General features: G+C 52.3%; 2 protein-coding genes across 3 annotated transcripts in view; both read right to left on the bottom strand.

Annotated features, from left to right (window-relative positions):
- The window catches only part of SH3PXD2B (SH3 and PX domains 2B), a 79,129-nt gene extending 68,691 nt beyond the window's left edge, over nt 1-10,438 (bottom strand). For both annotated transcript variants that reach the window (XM_076349731.1, XM_076349730.1), the window contains exon 1: nt 10,323-10,438. In XM_076349731.1, the coding sequence (XP_076205846.1) occupies nt 10,323-10,394 (72 nt within the window). In that variant the 5' untranslated portion in view covers nt 10,395-10,438. The remainder of the gene's footprint in view (nt 1-10,322) is intronic.
- Nucleotides 10,439-17,178: 6,740 nt separating this feature from the next.
- Nucleotides 17,179-27,033, bottom strand: part of STK10 (serine/threonine kinase 10) — a 52,033-nt gene continuing 42,178 nt past the window's right edge. Inside the window, exons 10-19 of the mRNA XM_076349860.1 lie at nt 26,397-26,527; nt 24,309-24,432; nt 22,881-23,060; nt 22,547-22,639; nt 22,254-22,383; nt 21,721-21,845; nt 21,005-21,193; nt 20,576-20,701; nt 20,195-20,308; nt 17,179-20,077 (exon numbers count right to left, since the gene is read on the bottom strand). Of these exons, the coding sequence (XP_076205975.1) occupies nt 19,937-20,077; nt 20,195-20,308; nt 20,576-20,701; nt 21,005-21,193; nt 21,721-21,845; nt 22,254-22,383; nt 22,547-22,639; nt 22,881-23,060; nt 24,309-24,432; nt 26,397-26,527 (1,353 nt within the window). The 3' untranslated portion in view covers nt 17,179-19,936. The remainder of the gene's footprint in view (nt 20,078-20,194; nt 20,309-20,575; nt 20,702-21,004; nt 21,194-21,720; nt 21,846-22,253; nt 22,384-22,546; nt 22,640-22,880; nt 23,061-24,308; nt 24,433-26,396; nt 26,528-27,033) is intronic.

Consider the following 27,033-nt stretch of genomic DNA (forward strand, 5'->3'; position numbering starts at 1 on the left):
GCCAGAACCATCACAGATCTTGGTCTCTGCCAATACCTAATCCAGTCCCTGCTGTCCTAGGGACAAAAAAGACACCAGAAAGCATAACGCAGGTGCTCTCCTCAACTGACAACAAAAGTGCAGATTTGGAAAGGGATGAATGGTGCAGTCGGCCACCCAGCAATGGTTTTCACAGGGACTAGAGATGATGAGTCACCAAGCTACCACAAGCACCCATACACCCCTTTCTCAGGTGCTTTTGGAAGACACTTTCAATGATCAAAACAGTTTTGAAAACATTTCACGTGGTCTGAAGTTTCCCCTCCTGGCCTGGCACTGCACCGTGTCCTGCCAGGAGCACCCACCATGGAGCAGCAGCCCGAACAAACCCTATTTTGTCCTGGTAGGAGCCACCCCGTCACCCGCTCCCACAACCCTCGGTCCTGCAGAGGCTGCTCCGAGGACGGGTTTTTTCCCAGCCCAGCTGTGTGGGTGAGGGCATGTGGAAACAGTTATTTCATGGGCCTTCTCCAGCTCTGATTTCTACGGTCCTTCAAAGAAATAACACAGAGAAACCACCAGCAGGCCCCTTTCCATGGGAAGAGTGAGGGGATCTTCCGGGGCTGCAGCTGGCGCTGCCTCAGGGACACGCACCCACAGGGAGCACCGCTGGGAATGGGGGGCTGCCGCTCAGATCCTGCTCTGCTGTTTCCTCGAGGAGTGGGGAGAGCTGAGCAGATGGCAGGGAGGCGGCGGGCAGCCAGATCCAGGAGGGGGGCTCTGCAATCCCATCACATGGGATGGGCCCATGGCCAAAACCAACAGGCAGAGCTATCTAAATATTTACAGCCCTTCCCAAGCCAGTGGCGGGGTCTGCACTGTGGAGGGAACTAGCTGACTCGGTGAAACCCGGGAACTGGCTGCTCTCCTCCCTCCCTCTGGAAAGGATGCCTTACCCTGCCCCACTCCCAGCCCGAGAGCCTCCATCCCTTGCTCCGCTCCAGCCTATGTTGACTCCAGCCTACATTGCTGCACACGTCACGTCAAACCCCGCAGCTAGATCTGATGCCTGAAGGCAACGGGCCAGGCAGAGCTTTGGAACAGGCAGAAATCACCAGGGCTCAACCCTCCTTAGCTTCATTTCAGCCAGAGGTCAGGGGAGCATAGCTGAAATTCATGCCCGTGCTTCTGAAATCCTTGAGATGCAGCTCACGGCATTTGTCCTACTAGAGCAAGGCGCAGAGGAGGGGTACAGAGCTTTCAGGGTCACTCAAGTACATTCAAAATTCTGCTTTCAGGATTAAGAAAGCCCCACGCACGCACTCTCAGCCCCCCATCACTCCTTTCCCAGCCGACAGCTCCCCTGCCCTCATGCCATGAAACCACAGTCCCACACTGCAGCAAGTGGAGTTACAGCGCAGGAGGCGTTCCCAGCGGGACAACCTTGCCAGAGCTGCAGCGAAGACCAAAGCAGGGAAACAAGACCTGCCCTCCACTCCTGGGGGGCTTTTCACGGGGGGGTGCAGAGGCCCTGGGACAGTTTTGGAGGTGAAGGTGGATGTTGTTTAAGGCCAGAGGAGAGGAACACTTCACATTAATGCCAAACGCTCCCCGTGCTCCTGTCCCTTGGAGGGCAGAAGCAGGTCAGATCCTTCACAGAAAATGGAAACCTGCAGATGCAAAAGGCTGAACTTCGACAGACACTGTGGGGATTTGGCTCCCAAACTCCCTGGGTTCCTCAAACTCCCTACATTACAAGTAATTGGCCATGTACCAACTACTTAAAAATTACTGATCGAGAAGTTTACCATCAGGACCTCCATCACCCAGGATTCTCCTTGGTCTTGTTTGAAAGTGAGTGCTCTAAACAGAAACATAAAGATGGAAGAAAGGCCCTGCGGATCTTGCAGCCCACCCTGCCGGGCATCATGAGCTCGGTCCCCACAGCATCCCTGCTGCCGCTCTCCCCTCCCCAGCATCTCTGGAGAAGCAGCTCAGAGGGAGAACGGGCCAGTGGAAAGCGGGACTGAAAACCTTCATGAGGGAACTGTCAAAAAATGACAGGTTGCTAAAAGAAATGCAAATGGCACCTGGCCAACCGTAACAGAGCTGTCAACGAGAGCTGCCAGTCAGCTCGCATGGCAGCAAGGGCTCTGCAGCCAAGGGGGAAACACGCAGGCAACCTGCAGCGGGTGAACGCCGGAGGGAGATCTGGGATGTCCCTCCTGGGCAGGACAGCACCCCAGGAAGGGTGCAAGCTCCCATGTCAGGCATCACCAGAAGAGCAGGGAGGCTGAAGGAGCCAGCTCAGACGCACATCCAGAGCGATCGGAGTCACAGGGACTAGAGCACGAAAACAGAGGGGACGAGAAGCCAGCAAAAATTATCTCTATCTGAAAGGGCAGCCAGAGATTTGATTCCCCCTCCCTCCCCCCCCTTGAAGAAATGAAGTAGCAAGCATAAGCCCTGGGAGCTGTCAGACCCCAGAAGTATTTTTCCAGGGACTGATAAAAGAGCCTCAGCGCTGCAGAGAGCAACGGCTCCTAGTGACTTCCACCACTCAAAGGGACCAAGGACTCTGGAGTCCTTCACAAGCCTTCAGTCTTGCACCTTCCCCAAGAAGCACATTGTCCCATACAACAACGTGGCTAGAGAGAGGAGATGATTCAAGCGGCTGACTTGAGGCAATGGAATTAAGAAGATACTAAAAAAAACCCTAACAGAAACAGTTTCCCGTTCTTGAAACATGAGGCCGTGTGACCTCCTAGAAGAATCACTTCTGGTCTCCTTGCAGAACACACTACAGACATGCACAAAACACAACCTGGGAAGCAGCCTGGACTGCTTAAATTTGAGTAGGAAAAAGGCGGACTGAAGTTGCAGGAAAACCTAGAGCTACAATTTCGGCTTCCCTCCTCCCACAGGAGTTTTCCCAAGTTTTCCAAGACTTGCAAGGCATCCTGGCTGGAGGGGGGCATACATAAAGCCCACAAGTAAGGCTTTGGGGAGAGGGCAGCTGCTGACTGGCCTTGGAGCTCTCTGCCTGGCACCCAGCACATGGCTGAACGAGGCAGCAAGTCCACCCCAAGCTCAGCACCATCCAGCTATGCCAGCTCGAGCCCAGGAGCAGCACACCCATACTGACAGAGCCCTGCGAGCCAACAACCCGCCAGCAGCCCTCCCTGGCACAGCACAGCCCTCCCTGGGTGGCTCTGCAGCAATCTCTGAGCTTCCCTGGCCCTGAAGCATCCCCACACCCAGAGCTCCCACACACTGAGACCCTCCTGTTTCCATGCCAGCCACACCAGAGGCACATGAACAACGGCAGGGCGGAAAGCAATGCCACGATCACTTGGAAAGACATCTCCACGGGGCTGCAGGGACACGCAGCTCTGCCCACCCGCCACCAACAGGCGTCAGCGTAGGTCCCCAGCCACTCAGCAGAGCCCCTACAGCAAAGCCAGACATAACAGCCTCCAGCAGTGGCAGAGCTGTCTGCAGAGCTGTTTCCAATGGGTTTGAGCCTGTGTGGTCTCAGGTCCAGGGAGACTATGTACAATAAACCTCTCTGTGGAAAACTCCACATATTTAAAGCATCTTTTGCCAGCAGAGGGGAAAAAGCATCAGTGTCTATTCCACCCGCACTCACCCCCAACCCCAAAACACAGGGAAGCGACACAAGAGCCTTGTCCCCTGGCTTCGGCTGCTGCCATGAGAAAGGAGCACCGAGAAATTCAAAGGGGCAGAGAAACCAAAGCAGCTGAAGGATCGAGCCAAACCAGAGAGGGGTTTAACGTAGAAAAGGGAATGGGAAATTGTAAGAGGAAAAGAAAAAAGAGGAGGGAGGTGGCTGGAAACAAAGAAAGTTCTTGGCAGTGAGCTGCTGTGCTTGGCCCCTCTCCATCAGCCTTTGCCGTTGCAGGCGCACAGGGCTGGGAAGGGGAGTGCGGGGACTCTTGCACCACAGGACAACAAAGCTTGGAGCGGGAGGGGGACAGCCAGCCCCCAGCTCTGTCCCCAGACACCTTGTCAACCCCTCGCTCCTGCTCTGTGGACAGGGAGAGCCGGCGGAAGGGTTGTGGCGGTTCAGATGGCACTGGGAAAGGCACGGAGAAGCGATCCCAGCAGTAACTGCAGGGCATCGGCGATGCTGCTGCAGTCCCTCTGGTCTAGCAGAGGAGAGTGGCAGAAGCAACAAGTCAGCACTGCAGGGAGGAGCTGGGTAACGGGGATGCAGGCAGCATGAGGACAGGCATATCCTCACCACCGCGGCAAATAACCCAAGCTAATCTGCCCACACATCCAGGACTACAAAGCAGCCACCTCCCCTTGTTCTGATTCATCCCTTTGACTGTACCCTCCCTAAAACCCCAACAAGCAACAGCTCTTCCGGCTCTGCTGTTGTACAGCTCACCAGGGCACAGCGCTGCCTGAGCACACAGCCAAAGCTGCTAGGATGAAGTGCGCACATGCAGGGTTACACCAAATGCGGGGACCCCAAGGACAACCCATCAAGCCTCGCTCAGCTGCGGCGCAGACCCCTCAGCCATATAACATGTGCACCCGCTTGTTTGCTCTGAACCACGCTGAAGGTCAAACATATGGATTCATTTGTTTCCTATTTCCCACTGCTACGTGAAACGGCTGGAAGATAGAGATACCCTCCAAAGCAAAGCTGTGAGGGATCAAGGTCACCAGACCTCCAAGCAGGCAGAGGCGATGGATAGCCCCTACGCTGAAGTTCACTGCTGGAATTGTGTATGAGCACCAGCTTTCCACGCAGAGCTGCATCCGCCTCAGTGGCCGTCTGCCAGGCAAGATTTGGCCCTTGCACTGAACTGCGACACTCAAGGTTTTCAACAGCCTTAAGTAACATGACTAGGGAAGAAAAACAAAGGAGAGTTTGCATTTGAGTTTTGGTTTTCATCCACAAAGCCAACAGCGCTCCCTTAAGCCCCAAGTCTCTTGAGAGGTGAGGGGGAAGGAAGGATTGATCAGCTCTGTAATGCTGTGCAGCAGAGCAGGGCCAGGCGCAAGGATGGATCCAAATTTCTACCAGCTACGGGCTCCAAACTCTCTGCCTGTGGCCTGCCTCGAGCAGGAGCAGGTCGGCCAGCTGACGGGAAATGGGATGAGATACAGCAGAACCGCAGGATAGGGCAACAAAACACTGCTGAGGATGCTGAGAAAGCCCTCAAACCTCTGGGGGCTACTGATGCTCAGAAACTCTTTGCCGTGGCAGAGACTCCAGCCTCCTGGGTTCAGCCTTACTTCATACGTTCTGGTTTCGCTTTTGCTCTCTTTCATTCCTAGTTTAGTTAACAGCCCCTGGATGGATTTCACACTATTCATTTTAACCTCCTGCTCCCTTGGTCTAAACACACCCAGCTCCTTTGGTTCCCCACAGGACATTCCCACCATACCAAAAGCATGGTCACGCTCCCCAGAGAGTGTGGCACGGGGGGAGTCATCCCCCAATGCCCTTTTTAAGCCAAGCAACCGGCATGATTCATAATGGCAGAAATAACACAGCTGTACAAGGTGATGCTGTATCAGGTCCCCACAGAGCTCTGCTTCAGCTGGGCAAGTCAGGACCAGGGGACCATGACACACAGGTCCATGGGACACACGTTCTCCAGAAGACATCTTCTGCTTTACACGTACAAGGCACTGAAGAATGACTGAATCTATAGATCAGCAGCCCTCCTCCTCCTCTTGCCATTCAAGCACTCTTCTCTGAATGCTCCATAGTCAATTCCAGATAAGCAATGGGATTGGGTTGGACAACGACTGAAATCACTGACAGCCTCACCACTACAAGGAACAGGAGCAGAAAAGACACCTACTATCACGCCACAAATTCCACATCAAAAATATAACACATCTACTTTTTGAATGTGTTTTTCATCAAACTTGTTTTAAAATATCTATAGATGCCATCATCTAGGCACCAGATTCCAACACGCACTGTTAATTACTTTCGCAAGGCAGCTGCCACAAATAAGGTGGTTCAATATGCATGGGTATTCACCTTGTTTAAAGTTTGCAATCTTGTTAACTGAGCTTGCAAAATAAACTTTTGTTTAAATTTCCCCTTTTTAAAGTGATATATCTGTGCATGGAGGCCAGGAAAGGAAGTCCTGCAAGAGCATAGTCCAGATTTTCCAATAAACTAACACAACCAAAGAGCATGCTGCTCTTTCTTGCCTGTCAGATGTACATATATATTTTTGGTTTGTGCTCTGGAGTAACCATTTAAAACTATAGGAACTATGTAAGTGTTCTTGGTGGACAGGATGGTAGAAATGAAGATGCAATTCAATGACATTGTTACTAACACATAGAACAAAACACACAAATTACAGCTGTATTAAAACGAAAGGTCCTGAAGCTTGCCTAAGGGCAAAAAAACAACCAAAATCTGGATTTAGTAGGGAAAGGCTTTATTTTAGGGACTTCTACTAAAGAATAACAAACACAAAACTATAAAAAGATCCTGCGTGAAGTCCTTTAAAGGAAAATTTAGTCCATTTCAACTATGTTTTTGTTTTGGGTCTTTTCTGAATAAACATTCATTTATCAGAATTTGAGACTTGGCCAGACCGTAGAAATGACAGTCTGCTACTCTGTCGCCCAGAATGATTATTTTTAAACTTTGCTATTGGACTTTGCCTTTTCAGATTTGCAGTATGGCCCTGGAGCCCTCGCCAGCAGCGTCCCTGAGGGGCATGAGCTGTAATGACTTAACATAGGATTGTATGGGAAATGTCACTGCAGGGTGACCCTCCAGCCACTGCCTGAAGGATGGGAGTCCCCTTCTTCACTTGGACAGTGGGCTGCCGAGATCCCGAGCTCGGTTATTCTCTCTCAACAGGATCAGAGCAGTGCATCCTGCAACGAACACCTGCAAAAGGATCATTTCTCACTGCCCCTTCCAGGTACTGCCCATGAGAAAAAGCTTAAAGACACAAGTGGCACAAGTGCAATTGAAGCAGCTGGGGTTAGCAGCCCAGGAGAGGTGCCACTGCAATACAGTGTGATACAGTTTCACAGTCGGCAGAGCAAATTCAAGGCCCCTATCACTTGGAGCAAGAAGCTCGGTTATCCTTCCCCTCTCGGCCCTTCCACATGTGTGAGCGGAGTTGGTTTGACAAGAACAGGAGCAGACGTGTCGGCCTCGCACCATGCCAACACCACAGCAGCAAAAACCTTCCAGCACAAGGCTGACTGCAAGGAAAAAAGCATGCATGGGGAGAGCATCCCCCGCTAATTGCAATTTAGCCTGACCCCTGCCAGCAGTGCTCATTGCAGCACCCACCAAAGGGTTTAACACCTCACCGAAGAGAAAAGCAATCACAAAGCTGTTCCCATTCCCCCTATCCCCCAAATGGCTTTAAACACTCCTGAGCTTCCTTTGAACAACCCACCCAGCTCCTTCCACCCTCAGGTCAGGTACTGGGTTGTCACCAGGGTAAGGAGGATAGACAGGAGATGGGACAACTGCACTGTTGTCCTGGTGTATCCTTCCAGGGGAGCACAGCCACCAGACACGGTGTGAGAAGCAGCAAGACAGCAGCACACCAAACTGATGCTCTCTTGCACCAGGATTTGAGCCAGTGCCATTCACGGGCACACACACATTCGAGGGCATGTGGCTGTGTTCAGGTCCCCAGTTAAATCCCAACACTCAGCTCAGCATGCATTTGAGCTGGCACCCAACTACCCAAACCCTTCCCAGCACCTTGCTGTGTCCTCACCCAGCCCGAGCCCCTCAGTTTGCGGGAATATGGTGTCTCCTGCTTCAAATCAGAGCTGCAAAACACCACAAGTTTTTGTCTCAGGCAACACAACTCTTTTTGTGTTGATTACCAAGGTGATGAGTGAACTATGTCGGCCTGAATAGAGCTGGCCTTTCCTACAGCCCCTCCCCACCGCGGGCGTCAATAAGGACTTGAAACACTGGTTTGATCTCACTTTTCTGGGAAACTGGAATTCATGACTTTCTGCTGTGGCCTCACTACAGCCAACACAACTGCACCTTTGTCCGGCAAAGAAAAGCTTCTTGCCGATGCAGAGAGCAGCCTGAGCCCGAGTGGTACGGGTCACTCGCCCGTCAGGCCAGTGCAGAGGCAACGGGAGGAAGAGCCGACATGCTCCTCCAGCCTCCCTGGGGACAGCGAGCGGCTGCCCCAGGGGATGGAGAGCACATTTATGTTCAGCAATGAGAAGCCAGAGAGCAAAGGTTTAACATGTACACTTTGTGGTTGACTCAGATTTGCAGCATGCCAGCAGATACGGTCTAAAGGAAGATAACTCAGCCGCAGTTTGCTGCCCCTCCTCTCCCTCTCTTTGCAGGAGGAGGAAGGAAAAAAAAAAAAGAAAAGAAGGTTTTGATTCCACATAATTAACTGGCTTTGTGAATCTGCCTAGTTCCTATCGATCCCCTCAAACAAGGCGAGCGCTCCCATTCACTCCAGTGCTGCCCCAGGGAGGCTGCTGCCTGCAAACTGCCTGCCCCTCCCTGGGCTCAGCCCTGCCACAAGCCGCACTGGCTCACACTGCCGGGTTTCGGTCCAAGACAAGTACAGGGAAAGGTTAAAGGCAGAGGACTCGAGCTGCCAGTTGAGGAGGGAGCAGGCGGCCGAGCGGCCGGGCTACACAGCTGGCTGTCATGAGCTGCGTGCAGCCACCTTCTCCCACCGCCCCAGGAGCTTCTGCTCCGGTGCCCCCACCCAGCTGCCCCACCATACGTCTCTCTTTTTAGAAAACACCTCTGTCCCGGATTTCCAGCCTCACAGGGATTATTTGTGCTATGCCCAACACCACCCGCCTCGCCCCTGCTGGTGGAGGGTGAGCAGGGATGGTGCCCAAAACAGATCGTGTCCAGCACTGGGGGTGCACATCCCAGCCGTGGGGATGCAGGTCCAGATGGGTGCAAGGAGCTCTCACCCCCAGCAAGGGAACGGGAAGGCCCAGAAGGGAGAACAGAGGAGTAGCCGCAGGCGAACCCATCCGAGCCCCGTTACGGGACCTGATGGCAGTGCAACAGATCCGCCAAGACAAACAGAAGCGTACGGAGCTCAGCAAACCTCCTCACGTACACGCTCCTCCAGATCGGATGCATAACCCGGCTACGATGAGTAAGTCTGGGATGAACACGGCAGGAAGGGGGCCACATCTGGAGCTGGGGCCAGGCTCAGCCAAGGCTGATAAAGCCACAGGCAGGGCAGGAAAGGAAGAAGGGGTGATAAGGGGTTGGGCGGCAGCAGCCACACCACAACCCTGGATGCAAGGAGAGGGTAACAGTCCCTTTTACCCTCCCCTCCATCCTGACTAGAGCTGGCCTGCCCTCTGCTTTCCTCCAACTGTTGCTCACTGCCACAAAGCAGCCGGGGTGACCCGGAGAAGCCCCTGATCTCCCAAGAGCTCAGGGTGCTTGGCTCCACCAATACAACATGCTCCAGCCAGAGCAAACACCACATCCTCACAACCCAAATGCACCACGAACAGTGTGTCACTGGGTCACCCCCGGTCTAAGGCGAACGGGGTGGGGAGAACGTTTTGGTCTTTGTTTTACAGTTGTTGCCAACATTCACCCACAAGGTCTCTGCAGATGCCTGGAAGCACACCAAAGTTTAAAGAATTAAAAAAAAAAAAAATCCCAACCACTTCAAAAACAGACAACCCACAACCGTTTGGAAGATGCCCTGGAGCATGCAGGAATGTGCTTCCCGGGCAGCTCACGCAGAAGGAGTGCAGGGGACACGAGGAAACACCTCACAGGGACGGCGGCACTGTCCCAGGCGCAGAAGGAAGGAGCCGGATGGTCCCTTGCCCCGGGACTCTGCAGCCAACAGGTTTCAGAGCCCCTCTGCCAAACGCTGCACCCCCACGAAAGCAGAGGCACTTCTCAGCGGTGCCCCAGCGATGCCTCCTCCTCCCGGAGCTGCCCTAGGAGCCCCTCCAGCAAAAACCCACCCGCAGCTATTCTCCGGCACCTCCCGGCGCTTCCCCTCGGCGGGTCCCGCACAGGGTCACCACCGGCGCTGCCCCCCCAAGCGCGGCGATGTCCCCACCCGCCTCCCCCGGTAGCAGGGGTCTGGGGGGGGAGAGGCAGCGCGTTCCCCCGCTGGCAGGAGGGGCACCGGGTGACCCCCACGGGAGACGCCGGGGGGCTGCCGCCCTCCTCCTCCCGCCCGCCCCGGGGCCGGGGCTCCGTGGCCGCTGCCCGCCGCCGGGGCGGCCGTGGGGGAGCGGAGCCGCCGGCGGGCCGGCAGCGCCCGGCCTTTGTTTGCCCAGGGCCGGGCGCGGCGGAGCGGGGCGCCCCGAGCCGAGCCACTCACATAGTGCTTGTTGGGGATGCGCCGCTTCTGCACGTCCAGCACCTTCACCTCCGCGATGCTCCGCCTGGGCATGCCTCCGCCTCTGCCCCTCGCAGCCCGGCGCCAGCGGCGAAGCGGGGAGCGGCGGCGGCGCTGGGGGAGGCACTGGCGCACGCAGCCGGGACGGGAGCCTGCAGCGCCGAGCCGAGCCGCCCGCTGCCGAGGGCGGGAGGCGGCCCCGGCCCGCCTCGGCCTATCCCGGCCGGCGGGGCGGCCCCGCCGCCGCCCGCTTAAAGGGGCGACCGGCACCGCCCGCCCCACGCGTGTCCGCCCCACGCGCGGCTGTTGGCAGGGGGTGCACCGCCGCGCGGTCCCCCCCTCCCGAGATGGAGAGCGGAAGATAACTCGGCCGTGTCTCTGGGGAGGGCAGAGTTTTTCGGAGGGTGCAGCTGGCTCTTTGCCCTTCGCAGGGAGGTGGCTGCGGGGCTGGAGGGGGTCCAGGCTTGGCCATCTTGCCCGGCGTGGTGGGCCTGTGCGTGGGCTCCATCGCCAGGTTTTGATTCTTCTCCTTGCTCTTGTCCCATAACAACGGGCCCCACAGTGGTGCTGGCATGGTCACCAGCAGCCGCATCCCTAAAGGATCCGGGAAATGAATTGAGCAGAAAAAGGCAGCTTTGTTGATTGTTGGTACAGTCAGATCACCCGAACTGCCTTATCCAGGACAACCCGCATACCCCTGGAAGCTGGGAGCTGAGCCACTGCACCCCACGTCTCCTCCCTGGCAGCCCACCCCCTCATGACACACTCTGTGCCCAGCTCTGCCCTTGAGGCAGCGGAGGAGACAAGGCAGAGACTAGGCACTTCTCTACGTCAGTGCCACCCACGGCCTCCGTCTTCTCAGCAGCTCCTCAACACGTGGCATAACCACAGGTCTCTTCCCCGTTGGGCTTTTAATTACATTATAAAGTTACCCAAGGCTTGCACTGGCAGGTCATTAGCTTTCATATGGATTTAATTTAATCATAAACAACTCATCTCACTCTTTAGCAGCTCCTTAAACGTGGCTCCTTTTTGTACTGTTAACTTTGCTACAACCACCCCAGAGAATTAGTGGAGGTGCAGGCAGGTTGCCAGGGCTTTATTTTCCCCCCCTTGCCCTCCCAAAGGGCTCATCTTCATCCTCCTCCCCCTCAGCTAAGCCCAAGACCACGGTGCCCCTGCAGAGGAAGTGGCTGCAGGAAGGATACTAGATTGTCTGAAGGGGCCACCGCTGACCTCCCTGACACCTCCTGGCATGCCACCACAGGGCTGGTTTACTTGTGGACCAGCTGCACAACACTCCCTTCCCTGCCCTGGCCCCATTTTCACTCCTCCGTCAGACACATGTTGAAGGTAGGTGGGCAAGAGGCCATGGAGAGGCCCTGAGAGCTCTCCCTTTCTTCTCCCAGCAGGAAAAGATGCACAAATCCCACAAAGGATGGTGAGGAAAACATCCAAAGCAGCTGTTCATCATGTTGGTAAGAGAAGAAATTTACATTGAGGAGATGTGGAACACTGGAGAAAGCGGATTAAGAGAGGAATGAAACAATTACTGGTCTTCACATGCTGAAAGGAGAAACCAGGGTAGAGAGCAGCTGAGGGCACTGCAATTGAGCAACGCAGAGAAGGATGTAACCTGAAGAGCTGAGGATTGAAAGGCCAGGCAAGGGGATCACAGGGATAACAGAAGCAGGTAATTGGATATGTGAACCACAAAAAGAAGCACAGAAACACACTAAACAAAATGCAATAGATGATAAATTGCAAGGTGAAGGGAATTAAGTGAGGCAACTGAGTTACGAATGCTATGGCTGCAGCTGTCCCTCCTGCTTCGGGTGCTCGTTTGTTCTAGTTAGCAGTGACTGTGCGATTGCCAGGCATCCAGGGAGAGGGTGACTGTGCCCAGGACACTAGTCGTGTGTATGCAGAGCTGGTCTGAAACAGCCTGGTAATTTGGTTTTACAGGAGTGCACAGACTGACCCTACATCCCTCGTGCACTGAAAACAACATAGCCAGATTGATCATCTTGCTGCCCAGTCCCTCTGTACATTAACATGAAGTCCACCATCCAGACACCTTGGACTCACTACCCATGAACCCTAGGATCAGTCTGCGGGGAAAAAAAAAAATTGAAAAAGCCATCTGGGAAGAGCACATCGAGAACGTGGAATTCAGAGAGCATTTTGACCTATAGGTGCAGTAGCTATGAAGAGGCTAAACTGTGTTTTCTTGCCAGATTTGTTTGGTCTAGCTTTAGAAGCAGTGATAGCTGCAGCACAGAGAGATGGTGTAGGACAGTCGGCGTGCTGGGCAAGCAGCCGATGAACAGCAGGAGTCCCAGGTGCCACCAGCTGCAACACCCCCAGCACACAGGACCCTGCACAGCATGCCAGCAGGGTGGAAGAGCTGTCCTGATGGCCAGCACAGTAAGGACCAGCAGCAGAAGCAAAGTGTGAGAACAAGCAGGGAAGTCTATGAGATAGCTCCGAAAGGAGCCTCATCCCTACTCATGTTTATGTCATCTCATACTGGCCACAGACTCGAGGGGACAGAAATCCTGTCTCCAGACTGTCACTTTAGCATGGAGGCAGATGGCGGATTTGGGGGGGGGATGACAAGTTCTGCCCGTTTTTACAACCACAGTGCCTGTTCCCTGCCGTCCCCCTCCACAAGGCCATGCCCAGCCACTGTCAAGCACCGTACTGCTGTGCACCTTCATCAGCAGCCTTCATGCTGGCCTCCCCCTTTCCTTTAATCCTGGCTCCACCGCCACAGTTGGGAACCCACAAGAAACAGAATGAACACCACATGGTGACACCTCACTCCTGAGCTTGAAGCAGCCCAGAGGGACACAGATGGTGCTTTGCTTGGGGAAGCTTTGTGCCCACCTCCCCTTCTCAGGGGTGCACGAAACCTTTGGGTATTCCCTTGCTGATAAATCCATTTCCCTGTGCCACAACGTCCCCACACAGAGATGTGTGACATGGAAAGCAAAAGGAGAACATATGAATGAGCTCTCATAGCATTTTGGACCTACCTGCTCCAGGGACCAGACCCTGGTTTCCTGCCTTCACCCTTCCAAGGTCCTTTCTGTGTACCGCCCTGGATGCGGCTCCATGGTGCACGCTGCTGGGCTGTCGGGCCATTCCTTTATATCTGGTATAAATCATTGTATAAGACAGCCAGCTTGCTACACACAGGGGTATTTTATCCATGTCTTCCAGCGTAAACCCACTCCAGGCCTATGAACACTGGCAGGGAGCCAAGCGACTGCACCAAATCAGTCAGAAGAACTCAAGCATCGGCATCGCTTCCCCAGCACCGTAACCTGCTTAGAGGGGGCTGAAGTGAGTCCATCGCTCCTGGCCCCGGACAGCACCAGGCATCAACTGCAGCCTGACTGCTTCCAACTGCCCAGGAACAAGCAGAGGATGGAGACAATCACAGCTAATGCTGCAAAATGGCTCCTGTGTTTAATTAACAGATCTGGTGAGAGCTGTTGAGATGAGCGGAGCCCGGCTTTGCATGCTGACCTGATTGCCTCCCAAGGGAGGCATGCTGGGAAGCCAGCCGTAAAGACATACAGCCTGGCTTGGACTCTACTGCACCTCAGTAATTTATCAAGGAAACTGCCAAGCATTTGCTAAGGGAGCCCAAATGAGGGTTTTGTGATTGACCTGGGAGTCCTGTGCTTGGCCCACACCTCTGGTGGTGTGGCTGCAGAAGCAGCAGAGATCTGGCAGCAGCACTTCCCACAATGAGTTTAGGTGGTACAAGGGTACAGGTGCAACTGAGGGCAGTTTTGGGACAAAGTAATCTCCTGCTGCCCTAACCAAAGGTTGGAGTGTTGTTAATCCAAACAAAATAACTACATGGGAGAGCTCAACACCTACTGAAGAGTCAAGATCTCCTTGACCCATGTGCACTCTCCCTTCTCTCTGTCAGGATCAGCCGAGCAATTTAAATCAAGAGGATGAGTGACTTCTGAAAAGCCAGCCATCAGCTTGGATGTGCAAATGGGTTTCTGCTTGGCTGTAAGCAGGCTCCAGCTGTTCGGGCACAGCTGGGCCGTCCCTGAGGTCTGTCAGGTGTCAAGGATGCAATAGAATGAGAAAGCAGTGCCCCACCACGAGCCCTGAGCTGCAGAGGAAACAGTACCTGCAGTCCTTCTGGCATGGAGAGGTCACTACTTCTGCTTGCTTTTTTAATTTAAGAATTATGAGTGTGTGCCAGGTAGCTAAATGTTCCCGGTCCTCCCCTGTGTACAGAACAAATGCATCTGTCTTCCCTGAGCTCCCTCACAAAGATAAGACAAAAATTATGCTCCTACCACAACAGAGGGCAAATCTTTCCAGCTGAAGCCCAGCAGAGCAGTGGTTACCCACTGTATCACCAGGGCTGGATTGCACTGATTCTTAGCCACCACCAGGAATGATTTTCCATTGCTTTGACCCCAGTTTTGTTGGTTTTAGCTGTGTGGTGTGGATGACACCCATCACAGTCAGCCTGGCAGCGGATTGCACCCATCCTGCATGGAGGTATGGCAGCAGGGAGAAGCAGACCCTGTGGAGGGGATGCTCAGCCCTCAAAAAGGGGGAGGCTGTTCTGGCACGCAGGTGCCGGTGAGCAGGGGAACCCTGGAAAACTCCTGAGGACAACACTAGAGTGAGAAACAAAATACTGAAGCACCGATGAGAAGCAGAGATCCAGTGAAAGGTGTGCCATAGCGAATGACGAATCCAGGAAAAAGAGTGAGCAAACATTTCAGCGCAAGGGGACAGCTCAGCTCCAGCTCTGTGCTTGTGCAGGCAGCAGCAGAGCTCCGGAGCCGCTGTTTCAGTGTGTGTGCCATCTAGTGAACAAGAGAAAGAAGCGCAAACATCACCCCTGCTACCCTTGCAAGCCTGGAAACCAGGCCCAGGGGAGTCCCAGTGGGTGTTTGTGAGGGCAGGTGGGGTGCTAGGGTGACATGTACTAACGACCCAGCCCCATCCCACCCAGGAGATGGGCAACAACAAACCCCATCAGCGAGGCAGAGCCACCAGCCTCTGGAGAGGCTTGGCTTGTTCGAGCCCTGGGTAGTTTGGCATTTGGAGAATCAAACCAGCGGCCAATGCAGCAGGAGAACATGCAACAGCATTTGACTTAACAGGGTGCAGATGACTTTTGAAGGAAGTGCCTAGGGCAGTGCTCACCTCCAGCTGTCCTCCTGCAGCAAGGGAAGGAGAGTAGATGCAGCCACAGGAGGCAGGCAGTTAGGCACAAGCCCCAACTCCATGATTCTCCCTGCCTGCCCTCCTTTTTCTTCCCCCAGAGAGTTTCATCATCCCAATCATAGCAGGAATGCTGCAAAATCCTTTGGGCAGCTCAGAGGACCTTGGAGCCCAGACATGACAGGAAGGTGCAGAGGAGGCAATGCGGGGAGCTGAGAATGCTACAGCTGCTGCAGCACCAGTAACTTTTCAGGGCTGTCATCTCAATTTTTAAAAATTAAAAGAGTTTTTTACTTTTGCTCTGTTTTCAGCATTGCACTAGGGCAGAATAGTAGATAATGGTTATTTCTGGAATACACAGTACTTTCAACATATTTATAAATATAAGTAGCCTCACGGTTGAAGCTTCCCTCAGGCACTGCCAAGGACATGCAGATGAAGTTAAATACTCCCATGAGATCTTCTGCTTCACTGGGATACATTGAGTGAGGCCATTTTTGACCAGCGTGTCTCAGGGGACAGTGCAGTCCTGGTAAATGCAAACGAAGGAAATGGCTAATTATGTGTCCTCAGCTACTTCATTTCTTACTATTCTCATGGGGCAAGGAGATGGGCACCCTCATGCTTTGCTCTTGTCCTTCTCTTACCACAGGGCTGCCCATGTAAACACCACCACCACCACCACACAGTAACAACTCCCTCTCCCTTTCACCACCTCACATCTGAACTCACAGCCTGCGATACTACCCAACCAGGGTAGACACAGGTAGCAAGATAATCTCCCACATGAAACCCAAGGTATAAGTTGGCAGGCTCCGGAGCAACCTTCCAAAAAACAAGGAGAAAACCCTACCAACTCCCTGGGCTAGTGTCAAAGCTGCCCTTGCACACCGTGTGTCCTTGCTTGGTGTAGGGCATCTGGATGAAAGAAATCATAACTAAATCAGCAGGTAAAAATCTCCAAGCACAAAATTAAGACCACACAGGCCCTGTGGTTGGTTACAGACGTGGTGGGAGCTTTCCTGAGCAGCCCAGGGGAGCAAGCAGAGGTCTCCCGCTGCACTGATAGGGGAAGATGTGATCTGCATATTGGCCTTGTAATGCATTTCCAGGATCCAAGCGCTCCTCAGCTGAGGGCAGAGTGGGGAGGAGACGGGGGGCATCCCTAGGACCTCCTTGTCCCAAAAAGCAAGGGAGCTGAGGCATTTGTCCGGTATCTTCTGTCACGGCCAGACAAGCTAATAAAAAAGGAAGAAAAAGCCACGCATCCATGGTTTTCACCCTTCAGACAACAGGATGCAATACTCCCTCTTCACCAAGCAGGGTCAGCCGAGCACTATTTTAACACACAACGAAGCCATCGAGACAACTGCTGCTGCACTTCAGTTTACCAGAGTTTCACTGTCTTAGCAAAGATGTTATTGCCGCTGAGCTGCAGCATGCAGCAGAAGTGCTTCTGAAGGAACTAGCTCTATTTTAAAGAACTGGAAGTTCAGCCTTGCAAGGTTCACATGCCAGAACTGGCTCTGGAGGTTTCTGTAAGTCAGCAAAGCCTACACTAGAAGCAAAGCTGGTCTGAGGCCACAGCCGGTGATCAGGCAGGAAATCAGACACATGCCCAGGTTTCTCAGTCTGTTACTTTATTAGAAGGGCCTTTACATCACAGTGGTCACCCCACTGAGGACACTTTACAAAATATTAAAAACCACTTTTTATTCAAAGCCACATTTTAAAAAAAATGGCATCCCATCCCCCCTCAAAAACAAGCGGGGTTTATTCACGGTTCCTTCTGAACAGGAAACAATAAAAACATCCTCTTTTGAAAGGGGGGGGGGGGGGAAATATAACCACCCTGTAAACATGGCAATCAGAAGATGTGCTCCCCTGCCCTCTTCTAGGAGAGGGACATGGTACTAGAGCCCTGGCACACCCAGAGAGGGAACAGAGAATGGGGAAAGGGCAGGGGACAAAACCATTCCCACCCTCTGTTAGCAAAAGCAAAATTACGTTGCTAGCTCCAGACTGCAAATAAGCTGGACTGGAGAAAGGGACAACCGATTTACTGTAAGGGCATCACATCAGCTCTTAAAGTCTCCAGAAACAGTCTCCTTCCTCATGGCTGCACAACATCCAGAGAGAGCTGGCGCTCCCTGGGCTGGTGCAAGGCAGCAGTCAGAAGCGGCAATGCCCTTCAGCTGGAGGAGGTATGTTATGAACAGTATGCTGCAGGACATCCTTCTGCAAGTCACACATAACACGTGAAAGGACAGGCACCAGGTACTGGTTTCTGTGACAACAACCATTTCATAGACTAGCTCCAGCCTGACCCCAATGGGACCAGGAGCAAAACTGCTGGGGCTGCCAGCACACATTTCTAATGCAATTTAAAGTCTCAAACCAGCACATTGTTCAGGAACAACCCCCTGCATTCATTAATTTTACATCAGCTCCCAACCTGGTGCTATCGTATCTGAAAGGCATAGTCAATACTTTTGGAGATGGGACAGATGGTCTTCCTAGGAGGACAGGCCAGTTACTAAAAAGCTGCTATGCAGTCTGCTTGCAAAGGGTCCCAGCCCTTAAGATCTCCATCTAGGCTATATTCATTAATAAAGACATCAATGGTGTGAATTCAGAAGAAACTTGGAATGGCCCAAATAGATGTAGTCTTGCTAGTTTGGAGGAAGCTTATAAATATGTATTACAAACTCTAAATGGGTAGTAAATGTAAATGCCCTCCTCAGATGAAAGAGGTGTTAATGACCTGGGGGTTGGCTCCCTCACCTAGGTACCTGGAAGTGTAGCACATCACATACCACCTTTTCCTGAAATGCCAGTATGTCTCTAAATCAACACCTGAGACTTTAAAATAACATTTTTTTAAGTAGAGACATTATTTCTTGCTCTGGAAGCAGGCCTAAACCAAACAATGTTGTCCAGAGATCAACAGAGAGAAAAACCTTAAGTGCTACCTTACACCTTTTGGTTGTGTAAAGAAGAAGGTGCTGCCCAGTGAGGTCTCTGTCCCCCTACCCAGGTCTGTGCTCTGGGTCCTACCCAGCAGCTCAGCCAAGCAGTGCCTTGTGCAGGTGGAAGAAGGCAGCCCAACCAAGACACATCACCATGGAGCAGAAAGGACAGAGGGCTGGACCTGCCACTGCTCTGCCACTCTGCAGCATGACTCTAAGCTGAAAGCCAGGAAAATCATCCAAGAAACTGTGGCACATCATAAGGAGATGAGACAGCAGTGGAGAAAGTGATGCTGAGAGTAACAAGCCACCGTGACCTGCCTTTGCATCTTCTCTTCCCTTGCATCCCTTGTTTCAAGACTCCTTTATTCCTTCCAAATGACGCTTTGCAGCCCTGAACCCTGACTGCAGAGTGGCCAGGTTGGCTGACCCACATGGCCAACACATATACAGCACTTAAAAAAAAAATCGCAAGCACATGTGTGATCATGAGGGTTCTGGCAATAACACCCTTCTGCCCCTCACTTGTCCTGACCAGAAGGCACATGAGTGTGACCAATACCTCACTGTTTCACCGCAGGACTGAGCACTGTTACAAACCTCCCCCTCTGCCCATACACACACACTTCTTTGAGACAAAAGCCTGCAGCCAGCTGAACAGTTTAATTATGCCATAGTCCAGTTTCTGATAAGATAGTGTTAGCTAGGTGCCGAGGGACTGTGGTGCCAGCAATCACGCCAAATGAAGAAGCAGAAGCATCTTTGGAAGGACGTCCAGCCAGTCCCCTTTCTGCATAGTCTGTATGAGAAACAGGAAAGAAAAAACCCAACCCTCCTTCCTCAAGGCAAAAAAAAAAATCCAAGTCACTGTCTCCCTTGAGCAAAAGAGGGCCACAGTAGATAGAAATAAATCTAAGGCAAGTGTTGGGGGGGCCACAAGGCCAAGGTTAACCAAAGCTGCTCTGCCCCAGACTAGTCTTTACCGGGAGGAGGAGCAGCCACAGTGGAGAGAGAGGCTGATAACTACTGCACAGAGGCCAGGAGCCACCGCCCGTTTCTCCTGTTCAGAGCCGTTATTGCTTCAGTCTGAGATGACAAGCCCAGTGAGCACCAGGCTCACGTGAGAGGCAACGCATCCAGCTAACAGTGCAAGTATGATCGCAGAAAGGGTCCTGCCCGGCTTCCCAGCGTGGAGCTGTGCTGAGCAGGCCAGCCCCTGGAAAAGCCACCAAACTTCCAGTCAGCATCCCCCAGTGCAGGACAGAGGCCATGTTTATCCCAGACAGAGCGAGGGGACAGGAGGGTGCTGTTGTAAGAAGAGGCTGCTGAGAGGGTCTTCCAAGTCCAAGTTGCCCGCCTGCAGCCCAGGAGGACACAGCAAGTACCAGCTGGTGGCCTGCCAGCTGTGAGGCGTTACGAGCTCTCTGTGGAGCTGAATGGGACGAACTTGGCATGTTTGGTTGGGGATGCTGGTGTCTGTCCATCTGCCTCCTCGCTCAGCTTGAAGAACATCTCCTGCTCACGCTTCTTCTGGTTCAGCTCGTCCTCCAGGGCCTTAAGCAGAAGGGAACACACACAGAAGAGATGTATTTGAGATTGTACTGGAGCTACGGACACTGTCCCCTCCAACCAGCCAAGCAGGACACCCTGCTCGCGCCGAGGCGGCACTACCTTCTTCCGTGGCCTCAGCTTGTCCCGCCACTCCTTCATGTGCTGGTTGTGGTTCTCATCCAGGGACTTAAGCTTCTGGGTTTCGTGCTCAATCAAGAGGTGACACTTCTCATTCTAAACACAGATCACAAAATAGAACACCCATCAAGCAGCTGGGACTGTAAATCCTGTGGTCGAACAGGACTTGCATTGGCCAGAGGCAGAGCTGAGCTCCAGGGCATGTTTAGACATGGCCACAAAAACCTCTCAAGGCAGAGCAGGGGTCATCAGTTCTAGTTCACTGACAGTCCTCTGCAGCCACTTCTTACGACACGCCCCTTGTGCTAGAGCAGAAACAGTGCACAGGCAGCTCCAAGAGGCTGAGCCACGAGGGACGGGTACCTGCAGCTGCTGGAGCTCGTTTGTGTTGCTCTCGCACTGGGCCTGCATGTCCTTCATCTGCGTCTCATGCTTCTGTTGCTGGTGTAGCCGCTCTGCTTTTTGCCTCTTCTCTTCCTGCTGAGCAAACTGGAAGAGAGAAAAGCAGGTGCCCATGTAGGCAGCGTCACTTTGATCTCTGAAGCCGGTTAAGAGACTGGCCAGCTTGCACTATTATATAGGAAAGAAAGAAATGCCCCAAGGATGCTTCCCAACACTAGTCATGATGGAAGCAGCGCTGAAAATCACACAAACAAAGACCTCTGACTCCCTGCAGTGGGTTAGAAATTTGGGAACAGTTGCCTTTTTCCGACTTCCCTTCTGCCAGTAGGCCAGCAAAGTACTTCACCCCCAAGCCAAGCCTCAGCCTTGCTGTCCTTTGTAGGACCTGACCTGTTTTATCTTCTCCCGCTGCTCAGATGCGCTCCCGCTGGAGTGGATGTGAAGGCTCTTCTTGTACATGGCCATGCGCGTCTTCCCTTCACTCCGCTGGATTTTGGGAAGCCGGGCTTTCTCCTGCTGCTGCCGAATTTTCAGCTGCTCTAACATGCGCTGGTTGTATCGCTGCATTTGCTCCCTTTCCTGCAACGGCAGAGGGACAGCTATCAGAGGAGGAGAGACACCTCAGGCCAACAAGTGCTGAGCAGACCAAAGAGAGCTGGAGAGCAGACTTGGGGAGTTGCATGGAGGTGGCTGGTGACAGACAGCTCCAAGGGGAAAAAGAGATGAGGGCAGCTACTGAACATGCTGTGAAAGCAGAGAAGGGGGCTGGAAGGAAGCAGAAATGACTGAGAGATGTGCCAAGTCTTCACTCGCTGCTCTGGGAATCCACCATCCCGCATACCAGACAGTGACAGATTTCCAGAAAAGCCCCCAAAATCCACAACTGCTTCTTGTACGTTAAATGCATGCAGCACAGAATACACATCCCAAGCAAGCAGGCTGATCTGGACGTTATTCTGGTCCCTTTTCACTAATAACGACCAAATCTCTTAACTCCTAACCCACCCTCCACCCCCCACTTACAGCCTGGAAGGGAAACATCCCTTCTGGGGACACCCAGGCACCCTGCTGACCAGCACCGTCGTAGGAAGGCGCCAACTCTTCACCTTCTCATGCTTCCGGAGCAACTCATGCCTCTGGAGGAAATACTGGTCCTTTAGCTGCTGCTTGACAAGCTGGTGTTTCTCCTGCTGCTGGTGCTCTTCGAGATCCCAGATGCATGCCTCCCGGTCTGAGGAAGGGAGAAGGGTCAGGAGACAACCCAGCCTGGCCCCCCAGCTTGATCACACACAGCGTCCCAAGCACAAGCAATCCCTACACGCGGGAACAGTACAGCAGATGTGGGGGGTGATTGTTCACCTCCTGTTTTCCAAGAGAAATGGGTTGCAAACCATATCAGAAAGTCATTCCTTGCAATTATGAAGCCTAATTTGATCATATTTGTAAAGCACTTTGAAGATTAAAGCACTAAGTATTATTGTTAAACATTTAGACGGGATCTGGCAAGGCTGTTTTTTCTAAAATCTTATCCTGCCAGCTTGCAACTCTGTCACAGCATCTGTTACATGGGAAGAGCCAGCGTTGGATAAACCCAGCGTTACAGCATTTGCTTTCCTCCTTTTCAGCCTTTGCCACCCACCTCTCATGAGCTGCTGCTTTTTGTTCAGGCACTCGCGTTCCTTGTCGCAGATCTCTTTTTTGTTCTGGGTGGTTATATTCTTCATGGCTAGCTCCAGGTCCTCCTTCTGCTTGGCCAAAAACTCCTGTTCCTGGAAGAAAACAGCAAGTACCACCATGAGCCCTCTTTCTGCTGCAACTTGAAAAGCATCTGGTGGTATTTTAGAAACTGCCCATCCCTCAAGGAAGAAGGATGCTTCTGTCTACTATGCGTTTCCCAATCCTGGAGTTGTGGCAATCTTCTCTCAGCCTTACCATGGTTTGTTTTTTCTGGGCAAAGTCATCCATCTTCACCTTCATGTTCCCTTTGCGCTGTTGCCGTGGCAGCTTCTCAACCTCGTTCTTGACCTTTGGGGAGGGAAGTGAGATTTATCAGCAGATAACTTTAGACCAAGAACAACCCCACCTAATGTCACTAAACAGATAGACCTCAGAAAGCACCCAAATATACCAAAGAAAAGCAAGAGCTTCCTGCTAAAACACCAACAACTGCTTCCCTCTCAAGTTCTGCTATGGAGAAATGCTGAAGCTTTCCTAGAAGAAACAGATGCAGGAAACCAGCTTTCCTCCATCCTATCCCTATTTTTACCTCCTTCTTCATCTGCTTCAGCTGCTCCAGGAATTTGACATGGTCCCGCTCCTGCTCCAGGCGAATGCGCTTGGCCTCCTCCCGCCGGCGCAGTGAGTGATCTTGTTCCATCTTCTCAATCTGCTGCTTCTGTTGCCGTTCGAGGTTTTCTAGTTCAGTGTCGTAGAACTTCTTCTTTGTCTGTATGGGAAAGGAACAGAGGTCAACCTCAGCCTCCTCTGTGCTTCATTTCCTTCCAAAAGTTTAAAGGAAAAAAAAAAAAGAAAAAAAATAGAGGGGGGGTTGTCTTTGCATGAGTTGAGCCTCTTTACTAAACACAGAGGAATTTCCAGATAACGCCCCATGAAGCACACAGGGCAGAGTCAGCTCTAGCGTGAGCCTAAAGCATTTTTGAACTTGTTCTAGTACATTTCAACCCTTTCTCCTTGCTTACGTCCTGATCTACAGCATCCCACTGGGACCCACAGCCCTGGGCAAATATTAGCAGGCAGTGAAGCTCAAGCATAACAGTTCTTTCTCTGCAGACCAGGATTTCCAAGTCTGAGGGCGCTGTGCTCTGACAACACCCTTGTGTCTGACCTCTCCCTTCCTGCGAGCAGCAGGGATGGAACACACGGGTATCAATGGGAGCAGGTTGCAAACTGCCCCAGGGAAAGGGCAAAAGCAGCAGGTTTGGGGCTTTTGCACATCGCACTGTACGGTGAATAAGTCTCACAAATGAGAAGTGACTTGCTAAGATGGGAATTCACAGATGTGGCATGTTAAGACTTTAGAAATATAACAGAATACACAAATAAGTGATGGCTCCCAGCCTGCCGCAAGGGGATGGGGTTACCATGCACACATATTAGGTGAATTAATAAAGGGGTATTTAAAAGTTGGCTCACGAAAGCTTTAAAGGGACTTGCCTACAAAATTATTTTACTTCAACGTAAGCTGCCCACAGAGGGACTAGGTATGTAAGCCTAGTTTATCTTTATTCAATTTATACTCAAACTTGCTAGTTTTCCTGCTCTCACATTCTGTCCACACTGCTTTCTTATTTAAAAGGCTTTTTTCTTCAAAATACAACAGCACTATAAACTGTTTCTCACAGTAGCTGTGAACAGACATACAAGAAAAGACCACTGAAGAGGGAAAGTCCAGACAACCCTTCCCCTGCTACACCATGCCAGGCAATGGCAGTCAGTGCTTCCCAAGCTGCAGGCTGCATGTGCTTAATGCCCACAAAAGGCTCTGTCCTCCACAAACACATCCCATCCCTCAAATCCCAAAGGGGTTCCTGGGTGGTCCTGCTCCCTCTGGATATGATGCCCCAGGACTGCTGCAACCCAGAGAGCATCACCCTGCACGAGGATTTGCAGGGCATCTGCAGGGGAGAAGTCAAACCAGCAGATACCAGGAGCTTCCCCTTCCCTGCTCACGTACCGTCATTTCTTGCTCAAAGCGCCTGAACATCTGCTCCAGCTGCAGCTGGTGTTTGCTGTTGAGCTGGGCCTGGTTTCGGTGCTCCTCCTTCTGAAGGAGACGCAGCTCCCGCAGTTCCTGGCGCCTGCAGACGGTCAAAACGGAGGGTGAGAAAGAAACACAGAGTCAGACAAATTTAGAGCTGCATGCCTGAGCAGAGATGGCAGAATCAATAACCAGATCATTTCAGCAGGGAATGAGAGCCGCGCAGCCATCCTGTAGCACCCTGCCACTTGCTCTGAGCACAGGCAGGATGTAAATGCCAACTGACTGATGCACTCTCGGGCTCTGTGACACCAGCGCGCTGAGGAAGCGGGATGCTAATTACGTTAACTGTTGGCAAACTGTCGGTTTTCACAAGTAAGGCCTATTAGCTTTCACAGCTTCTCAAACAAGCCCTGTCAAGGCTCCTAAGGCGATGCTGCAGGCAACGCTCTCCCAGTCAGCGCCCAAAATACCCTTTCTGCCAGCTGGGTTAGCACACACTGGTCTTCAAAACAGCTCAGGCCAAGCTGGCACTGGCCTGGGCCCTGCACTCCACATCCCTTCTTGCTCACGCCTGGGTGGCACAAAGGACAGTTTTCCCAAATTCTGACTTATCTATCACAACATTGCATCACTCCTCTCATCCAGCTTCACATCCAGTAAAAGGGAGCCTCTGCTCAGATGGTTGCCATGTTTGTGCCCGACCAAGCTGGAAATCACTGATGTACCATGCAAAAGAACCGGCAGCAGCAGCTTCCCTCCGCAGGGTCCCCACCATGACCTCTGCTGCTGTGCATTAGCCTTACACATTAAGTACAACCCTCTCCGGAGGCCCTCCTGGGAAAAGCACTTTGGAACGCTTTCTTCTTTCAAAACAAACTTAAGCCCCATTAAATCAACTGGCGCAATATGATGTGCTCTCTTCTAAGCTAGCCTTCAGATCAATACCTTGGTGTGTTCCAAAACGCCAGAAACAAGCCCCTTAAGTACAAATCAAGATGCCAGGAGAATTGATCATGCCTGCTAGCTAGTCCCAAGGGAATAACCACTTCTCCCAAAAGGTGTTCAGGGACTCGATGCTTTCTAACCCAAGCCTCTCTCTCCCTTCCCCCACCTCCCAGGTGAAGCAGGCACTATTTAAAAATTAAAAAGGAGCCTCTTTTCAGGGATGTCACCACACCCAAGAGGACCAGGAGAAAGCAGCTGTGGCTGCAAATTGCCTGTACACTAGTACATGTGCTCCCCATGTTATATTGGGGTTATAGGCACTTCTCACATGAAACTGAGTAGCTAATGAGCTTCTGCACATATCTGATATTAGGGCCTAGGAATGAGGCTGCCACAGGGACACGTGACGCTTGGGACAGATTACATTCTCGGGGAGTTCCTCAGAGCAGCACAAGGGAGCCTAGAATAGAGCATCAAGCAAAACAATTTGTATTTTAATTATTTTATGGACCTTTTCATTTCAGTGCTGCTACTGATAGTAATGAAGCTAGAAACAGCAGTTTCTCTCCCTGAGAATAGGTCATGGAGGTTTGAAAGCTGTAAGTTCCGCAAAGGAGTCATAAAGGCTTAAGCAGGGAGGATACACCCATGAATATTAAGTGATGCGCAAGGAGTTTACAATTCCCTTGGCCTTTCTGTTAATGAAGTCTGAGGAGATACAAGACCAAAAGGAAGAGGAGCATCTTGAGAAGATTTCTGTGCCTATTTCCATTGAGCCAGCATACCTACAGCCCTGGAGACACATTCAGTCATCCTCAGAGGACAGAGCCAGCCACAGCACAAGCTTCCCTCGTCACAGCCTTGTTGCATCTTAACCCTGAGATGCATCCCTTGTTCCCCTGCATGCAAACAGAGCTCAGCTTACGCGGTACAGCAAGCCCTCTTAGCTGGGGAAAGGCTAAAAGAAGTGATGTCCACACTGGACAATTGTCCTGTCCAAGTGGGACCAAGACAGAAAGTGAGAGGATTTTAGGCCGCTCCTGGATTTGCTTGTGGAGAAAAAAAACCTGCTCCAGCTCGGTGCTCTGCCCTCCTCCATCCCAGTGACCCACTTGCCTGAGAAATCTCATCTCTTCATCCTTCTTCTCATCCTCACTGATGATCTTTGAGGTGGTGACGCTCACCTCTACTCCATCCACCACAAACTTGCGGGTGCGTTTCAGCGTCTTCTTGTGCATTCGGGAATCCTGAGTTCGGCAGGGGAGGAAAGGAGGAGGCCATGAAGCAGCTCCCCGGCTTGCTGCACGGGGTGCTACAGTTGGAAGCCTCAGAGCAATTTTGATGCTGTTGTTAATGAAGAACATAAGCAAGAAAACCACATGGGGGTGTGTGTGTGTGAAATCAGCTGCAGATTTGGAGCTGCCATTCAAGCCACGCAACCTTTGGTACCACGCTACAGGACAGTGTGATTTCCACCCTGCAGAAACCTGACCTGGAGGAGAGACAACCCACCACCTGAAGACCCTTTCTCTCCATGTCCAACTAAAGCGAAGCTTGATGAGGGATGCTGGAACCCCCTTGAACTGCAGTGCTGAGGAATCCACACAACATGAAGCTTGCCATGTTTCCTTTAAAACCCGCTGGGCCACCTGACCCGCAGGTACCCCCCATGCACCTGCAGGTGTGAGGCAGGCAAAGCCCCCACATCAGGCTGCGATTGCAGATGGAGCCATGGGGAAACAAGCCAGTCCTG

Source organism: Aptenodytes patagonicus, chromosome 12, assembly GCF_965638725.1.
Source record: "Aptenodytes patagonicus chromosome 12, bAptPat1.pri.cur, whole genome shotgun sequence".
NCBI lineage: Eukaryota > Metazoa > Chordata > Aves > Sphenisciformes > Spheniscidae > Aptenodytes > Aptenodytes patagonicus.